Source organism: Argiope bruennichi, chromosome 9 (assembly GCF_947563725.1).
Source record: "Argiope bruennichi chromosome 9, qqArgBrue1.1, whole genome shotgun sequence".
NCBI lineage: Eukaryota > Metazoa > Arthropoda > Arachnida > Araneae > Araneidae > Argiope > Argiope bruennichi.
In genome coordinates, this window is record NC_079159.1 from 108494746 (window position 1) to 108503269 (window position 8524).

General features: G+C 27.7%; 1 protein-coding gene across 1 annotated transcript; it reads left to right on the plus strand.

Moving 5' to 3' along the window:
- Positions 1 to 2331: 2331 nt before the first annotated feature.
- LOC129983667 (uncharacterized) lies at positions 2332 to 4729 on the plus strand. Its single transcript, XM_056093236.1, has 3 exons — positions 2332 to 2471; positions 3935 to 4060; positions 4457 to 4729. Exons 1-3 carry the CDS (start codon positions 2420 to 2422, stop codon positions 4690 to 4692), a joined length of 414 nt encoding a protein of 137 aa, XP_055949211.1. The 5' UTR covers positions 2332 to 2419; the 3' UTR covers positions 4693 to 4729.
- Positions 4730 to 8524: the final 3795 nt, after the last annotated feature.

Here is an 8524-nt window from a genome sequence, read left to right on the forward strand (position 1 = left end):
AAATATATTCTAAAGAAAGAAACAGAATTATGAGAAAAATTATTTTCTTTATAACTTTTCCTTTCCAACTCAATTAATGCAAATCTTGCAGAACAGGAAAGAAAAAATTATGTGCAATTCAAAATAATTACTTTTATTATGAACGTAAAACAATTTCTCTGCTTTATCCGATTTTTTTATGCCTGAGACTTCTAATAATTATCTTTTATTCAAAAATAAAACATTTGCATCGTTTTTATTATATTTTTTGTTTGTCTAAAAACTGACACACTTGGCAGAAAAAAAATGTTACGTTTCATTTAAGAAATATTTACATTAAAGTTTCTTAAACTGAAGTTATTATTTTATAAACAATAAAAAAAATTAGCTGATTATTAAAAAAATTTAAGATTATATTTTTCTTCTTTATTTTGCAAAAATAAATTACTTTTACTAATATCACTTTTTTAATATAGCAGTTTAGAAAAAAGCGGCTACTTATTTGAATAATTACCCGAAATCTTAATTGAAATTTAACTTTTTGGATTATCTACTTTATTCTATTATCAAAGATTATATTATTAAGAGGTGAGCCTTTTGAAAAATCTTAGAGGAAAGAACATTTCTACTTTTTTTCATACGAAATAAAAAGAAAGTATTGTTAAGTATTGAAAAATTCCAAATAACGAATCAAAAATTCCATTTAACGAATCACCTTGAGCTAGAACTAGACATTTTCGGCATCATTTCTATTTGTCAAAAACGTTCTCAGCTAGACGAATGAAATTTGTCATATAGAGTTAGAACAAATTTGTGACTTTCAATCAAATTTTGAATGAAATCCATTCAGAGTAAGTCTGGCTAGCTGTCTCTTTAAATACATTTAAACTCGATAAATACAAAACTTAAAAAGCTAGATAAATAAGAATTTAGTACATGGATTTAACATCTAAAATTTATATCGTTATCAAACTTTGAATTAAATCTATCAAAGGGTTGACTGACTGTGATTTGTATTTAACTTTCGCTTAAACTTTTGCATGTAAACACAATGACTTAAATCAAAGAAATTCGGTATGAGATTTGGTGAGCACATAAAGCCAATATACTGTAAAATACTACTTGTACAGTATATTTAGTAAAAATCATAAATTCATGTCAAACATCTATATTTTGTAACTATAATTCATAAAATTGCCTATCTTATTTGATAAAACTTTGTAATTCAAAGAATATGTCTAGGTGCAATATTTAGGAAAATAAATTCTTATTTCACTTTTTCGGGGTATTTTGACTAAAAAAAATTTCAATTAACTACACTTCAAAAAATTTTAATAAATATTACATTTATAAAAATTCTATAACAATCACGCATAATCATAAGTTCTACTAGATGAGAAATACTGAAAATTTTATCGATATTATATGAATTGTATGACTACATATTGCTATTATACTTGTTAATTATTTAATTTTCTTAAGTTTATTAACAAAAACAATTTTCCAGAATGTCGTTGGTATAAAACATCATTTAAAATTTTAATTTTTATGATGAATAACACAGTCTATCGTCTAGTTAGCTGCCCGCTTCTCAGTAATGTTTGAATATACTTTTAAGCATTCTATAATTTCTGACATGTATTCTTTTTGAGATTAAAAAACTGATAATCATTTAGATTCGTTCAACTGATTATCATACAATTTCTGAAATTTTCAAAGTTATTAATATTAAATATAAAAAAATCTCGAGACAAAATTAATTAAAACCATCTGATAAATATAAAAGCTTTGCAAATATATTAAAGCGTAACAGTTTGGTTTGGAAAGATAAGTAAATATATTTCCCCATAAAAAACAGTATCCTTTTATAGCCAGGAAAAATCGTATTTGTTAGTATGATATTTAATTGCCTATATTTTTAAAGATGGTTCTTCCTTTTTGCTTCATTTCGGAATTTTTCGAGATTTTTAATTCCATTTCGATGTTTCCATTTTCAGAGCTGTAACGCATTTCTTCCATTTGTTTCAATAGACGAAAATATAAAATATCCAAACAATATATACATACAATATCCAAAAGTGTATGAAGAATGTTTGTAATATTTTATCACTCACAAAACTCTACAGAAAAATTCTAAGAATATTTTACAGAATCAAACTTAGAGTGAAGTAATTCGATTAGCATTCTTTAAAAGTGAAAAACAGTTTGAAAGAGATAGTTATGCAAGTATTTGCTAGACTCTTAAATGCTAATTCTGACTGCATTGTTTCGTTCTAGGTAATGACATAATCAAATATCAGGTTTTCGATTCGAAATACATAGAATGGGAGAAGCAGCGTAACCCATTTCAATGTCGTTTGTTCGAATTTATAGGCTTTAAAAAGCGCCCGCTTTTTCATAACAGGAAAGTAATGTTTCAGATCAACAGATTTCTATTAAGATGGATTTCTTTCTACTTATTTCATTTTTTATGGTGTTAACAAATAATGCTGGTAAGTATTGTGTTTTATTGACTTCTAAAAGATAACAAGTCTAACTTTCTATAAGCTCTATTATAATATCACATTGAATGTCAAAGGATAATGTTATATACGGAAATGTAAATGTAAGAACAGTTTTACATTTCATCAAGAACAACTTTAATTGTTTTTATGTTTCGTCAGAATTTAAACCAAACTGAAATGTTCTGTTTTCACAAAATTGGAAGAAAAGAGTTCGGATACGAACTATTTTTCTATTTACCATCATTAAACAAAGAGTGTAAAGTATTTTTTTGTCTGTTTGTTTGTTTTCTGTTCGTTTGACAAATGTATTTTTTTAAATTCGTTTTGTTGTTATTTCTTCTTTTAAAAGCACAGGTCAAAATGGCGGCAATTTTCCACAGGAATATTTCCCTTTATACATTGTTCACCTATTTCAATGCATTTACTTATAATTTTTTTAAAATTATAGTATCTCTTTCACATTTCTTCTACTTTAAATTAAGCCTTATATGTCGAAGATCTGTTTTTAACCAAATGTAAAGGAAGAGTTAAGCACCGAATATTTCATTTAAAGCACTGAATTGAACTCGAATAAATAATTATGCTTTCTATTACATAAACTAGAAATAATTAGCTAATCGCTTTTGGCGACTAGCATGTTCGCCAGATTATGGACTTTTTAGGCTGTTAAATTATTCATATAGAACGCATATATAATTTTTAAAAAATTAACCTTGTTCAACTTAAAAAATTTATCATACAGTTAAAAACTTGAATTCAATTGAATCACTTTCCAACAAATTAAAAAGTATATTTTATTACAAAAAAAAAATGAAAGTAAAAATCCTGCTACAGCATTAATAACGCAAAAACACGTAAATGAATGATTTGATGGATGGATTCAAGCACTGAGTGTTACAAAAGACTAGGAAATGAAGTAATTCAATTTCAAAATAACATCTAAAAACATTGAATTAAAATGTCATTAAAATTAAGGAGGAAATTATACGGAAATGAAATTGATATCATTAAAAAGATACTTTTTTATGATAATATATTTTTATAAGAATTATTTTGAAAGATATGAACATCAGTTTCCGAAATTAAGTCATAGTGATTATCCAATTCGTAAGCGGTTAAATGCTTTTCCTCTCGTTTGCTAAGCTTTTTGTTTGAAGCCTGTTTCTTGATTATTCTTTCCTCTGACTGGATGGACTTTTTGGTAACACAACGAACACTCCCCAGAACATTTCTAATTACATTCTGTAGCTCCATTAATTAACTACGCGAAGCGCTTAATCCAGTGCAGCTGTAAAAATGCATTGGATTAAGTTGTTTGATGAAGCGATATCAAATTCGTGCGATGGTTTATTTACATTTATCTGTTGCCATTCGTCAGTAAGAAATAAGAGCGATTTCTGTGCTCTGTATTTTAACGTTTTAAATGTATAAATATTTATATATATTTTTAGGGATTGAAGCGCATCCTCCTCATCCAGTGAGATGTCCAATTACTGTATGTCCACCAGCATGCAGAGTTCAGATAGTTCCTGGCATACCCTGTCCTGGTTGCTTCTGTCCATCCTTACCACGCCCAGGTACCTTTGAGCGATGTTGATTACCTCATTTATATATTTCCTTATTTCAGCATATTTGTTGTCACACATTTTGCAGCCATTCTATTTGCCTTCTAATAATGCAAAATGTTCTACAATATTATTACGATATCGGTATCGTTCAGTGTAACAATGCTATTCATTCTTTTATTCTATATCGGTGTGAAACTCATAGTAGATATGCAGAAAAAGTAAAGTATTATTGCAGATTATGTAATACAAAGTCTTTCCGTACATAAATGTAAATAGATACTTTAAATTCGTAAATTTATTCTCAGATATATATCTCAAATGCATTTACCAGAGCTATATTTCTTAGCAGATTCCTAATTTTTTGAATTTTTTTTATATACCAATGGATGCATTTTCTTTCCATAGTGCGTCCTGTTCCACCACCACCACCACCTCCTGGACGGTATTTCCCACCTCCACCGCCTCCCCCTCCACTTCCTCCTTATGGAAGACATCCGAGACCACAATTTCCACCTCCACCTAATGGACCATACCACAGACATCCTCCACCACCTCATCCAAGACCACCGCCTCAACCTCCTCATAAAAAATTGTTTATACCACCACCGCCACCTCCTCCTCCACAAAGAAAATATGCATGAGTACTTACCATAATCGATGAAAATGTATAAAAGATGAATGAGCAAATATGTCAAAGAGAAAATATCCTAACTGGAACCGTTTTTATAGAAAAAATAAAAATTTTAATGTATTTTGGTGGGGTTTTTTTTTTTTTTTTGTACGAAGTTTTAATTTCAATAACAAAATACTTACAAATTATTAAAAAAAAAAAAAAAAAGAGGCATGTACCCGTCTAGAAAAGATCTATAAAAATTTGCAACTTTGAATCTCAGCATAAAAGAAATGTTGTAACCTTAAACAAAACTAGTTACCGTTGGGCGCCAAAAACTATTCCTGCTGACGAAAAACAAAACTCTTAAGGAAATAAGCTTAAATGATTTAAATCTTTTTAATGAAATATTAAAAGACATAACACATGAAAAACAATTAATACAAACATTTAAGGAAAAGTACAATTCTCAGTGTAAACATCATGCCTAATCTATGACTCCAGAGTACAGACTGAACTTTTATCGAGCGGCCACTAGGTGACAATCTGGAAATGTTGTCCGGTTACAATGTCTAATTTATAAAAATATCTTTCAAAACATTTGGAACTCATTTTATTAAAAATGTAGCCATCTTTGATGATCAGCTAATTCACTACTATATTAATCGTATTAATTAAGATATGTCAACCAAGTTTAAAACTGACGCCTTTTTCTAAGGTAAGTTTAAAGCACTAAGTGCTACAAAAGACTAGGAAATGAAATAAGAAAAACATCTGCGCACAGGAAGCAAATATTAGTATCTGAATCTAAATTTGACACACACACATACAAAAAAAAAAAAAAAAAAAAAAAAAAAACTTACAGAATAAAAATGTATCAAATGCTTTGTCTCAAATGAAGTCGAAGATTTTGACACTAAGGAAAAAATATCTTATATTTTGACACATATACTTGATCCATTACATAAAAAGACCTTATATTTGACTTTTATATAAAAAAGTGCTAAGCAAAAATAATTCTAAAAATATGACATTTAAGGAACTATATATATTTATTTCGGTTACATTTGTTCCTAATTTTGATTGCAATAATTACAAATATTTAAGTAAGTTATAATAATTAAATGAATAATGTAATCCCTTGAGAAATTTATTTTGCAGCAGGTGGAAAGTTACGCTTAAGGTCGCAAATAAAAAATGAATCCAAAAAAAAACAGACTTTGACAAATCAATAATAAAAAAAATAGACTAAAAATGATATTAATAAAAATGAACAGCAATTTATAGTAAAATATGAACACAATGTTACAATTTATAGTTATGAATTAACTTTTTAACTCCTTTAAAATTAGAGACAGTATATCTAAAGAATAAAATCGATATCATTTAAATGATCATTGTACTTAAGTCAATATGTGAAGACATATTAACATATTACATTTGCTAAAAAAGGAAAAATATTTGATTTAAATATTTGATTAAACAATGAAAAATATTTTATTTTCATTGATTGCACTCATACATATAAAAGAGATAAGTGCAATCATATTTTAAAACGTTATTATTATTTTTTTTTAAATTTTAGAAAATATTGCATGACAGCTTAAAATATTATATTGTTTTGGCAATAAAATGACTATTTTAAAATTTTAATAGTGCAAAAATTAGTATTGAGAGTTTTATTTTTGGAAATTATCGCGAAAAGGCAATAAAAATTTGACGAATTTCTAATTAATAAAAGTTTTAATTAAACTTTCGAGAAATCATCCCTACGACGTTTACTTTCATACTTTCAAAAGTATATTTAAGTTAAAAATTTTACTTTTAGAGCATTAGTAGACAAACAGGTGCAGCCACGTTGGCTTTTATCGAGAGCAGATTTTAGAGAGGTGGGAAATTAATGTTTGAATATGATAGACATATTGTCACTGGTATGAGGAATCTCAAATATTCCTAGACAAAATTTCCACAAACTCTCAAAATTATGTCCACACATTTAATTTGTTCCTTTTGTAGAACGGTAGCATATTCATATTTTTCAGTAAAAAGTCACCTACTCTCTAATTAAATGATGATACTCGACAAGATAAGCGATTCATTTAATCGTCGAAGTTGATCATTTAATCGTTGATTCATTAAGTTGTTCAGCTAGCCATTGAAAACAGGGCATTATATTCGCTCCCGGATATCCAAATTAATATTTATAACAAACAGAATATGCAATACTTATCAAACAATAGATCAAAACTAACGTATAGAACAAACGTCATCAGAATGAAGAGAAAATAATCAGCGTCTTCTAAATGACTAATTATGAATCTATCCTTGTACTACAACAGGGACACATTTTAATGAGTTTTAAAGTAATTTTTACTAAGACGTAGACTTCCAAATTTGAGAGGGATATATATGTTATATTTATAGACAAAGGGTTAAATACATGTTACATAGATAGAAATACTTGGGAAAAAATTTTAATCAATATTTGTATTGTTTATGAAAAATTCAACTTTCTCTAAAAGAATAAAGTCACTGAAAAATGCTTGTAAGTACTTTTTCCACTCGAAAAAAAATAAAAATTCATTCTAAATCATTATTCTACGATTTCAGATAGCTTTATAATGATTCAGGGAAGAGGGAAATTTTTTTTGAGTTATTGCCTTGTATTGCAAATTTTTACCAAAATGTTTCCTAAGCAAAATTTTCAAAAAAAAAAAAAAAAAAAAAAAAAAAAAAGAGTTGGTTTCCTACGCAAAATTTTCAAAAAAAAAAAAAACAGCACTGTTAAGAAAATTTTACAAAAAAGGAGCCCTTCAGTTGTGGTATAACAGTTGCATCATTCAGGAAAGATAGACCATTAAGGTAACAAAATAAAAATGTACAGGACAAAAAATTTTTTTATCTAAATGCATTCTGTAAGTCTATTAAAGCTTATATATAATAAGTCTATTAAAGCTTATATATAATAAGATTTAAAATTTTCAAAGCCAATAAAAATTATCCTAATGGCATTTTCATTTGCATTTCATAAGCATTTTAAATATTGTTTATACTCATAGTTACTGATTACATAATTTGATTAAAAGAATTAAGCCAAAAATATGACAAATTTCACATAAAATAGATAAACGAGTTTGTTTTTCTGATATTTGTCCTAATTCCAAAAATGCCTTTAGTTTATTTACCTTGTCAACCACCCTCTTAAAAAAAAAAAAAAAAAAAAAAAAAAAAAATGCAAGAAACATTATATTATAAAAATTAGATAATATCTTATCCAACTCAAATTCAAAACTGTGTTTATAAGTAAATAAACCATTTTAGTTTATCCATTTTGCAATACTCAATTCTCAACCCTCACCAGAGGGAACTGTCATGAGTACATGAATAAGTCATAGAAAAAGTAATCAAGTTCTTGATTCCTTGGTGTGTGGTTATGTTACCACCTTGGTGTTCCAACAATTGTGTGGTTAAGTTACAACCATCCCAATGACAGAACATACATCCCACCAAAAGGGACAGGGTTGTGACCACTGAAGATGATTAGGACTCCACCATCGGTTTTCGCAATGCTATGACAACAGTCATTCAGATTATTGGAGATATTTAGACAAAGCAGGAGTATTATTCCTTGTGAAAATTTAATTATTACAAATGACTAAGTATATAGACTGTCCAAGAAATATACAAACTAGAAGCCATAAAAAGTCATTTTAAAAATCTACATTACATACAAGTCTTACATACACTTGTTCTAGAACTGTTGTCGTTTCCAAATCATTTCCATATATCTTTTGAAGTCATGCTTAGTTGTCTTGTCATTTGACCATCTTCTTCACATTATCTCACTACACAGCTCCAACCGC

Coding starts and splice junctions, on each gene's coding strand:
- LOC129983667 (XM_056093236.1), top strand. CDS start 2,420: ATGGATTTCTTTCTACTTATTTCATTTTTTATGGTGTTAACAAATAAT. Junction 2,472..3,934: donor GGTGTTAACAAATAATGCTG/GTAAGTATTGTG, acceptor ATATATTTTTAG/GGATTGAAGCGCATCCTCCT. Junction 4,061..4,456: donor TCCATCCTTACCACGCCCAG/GTACCTTTGAGC, acceptor TTCTTTCCATAG/TGCGTCCTGTTCCACCACCA.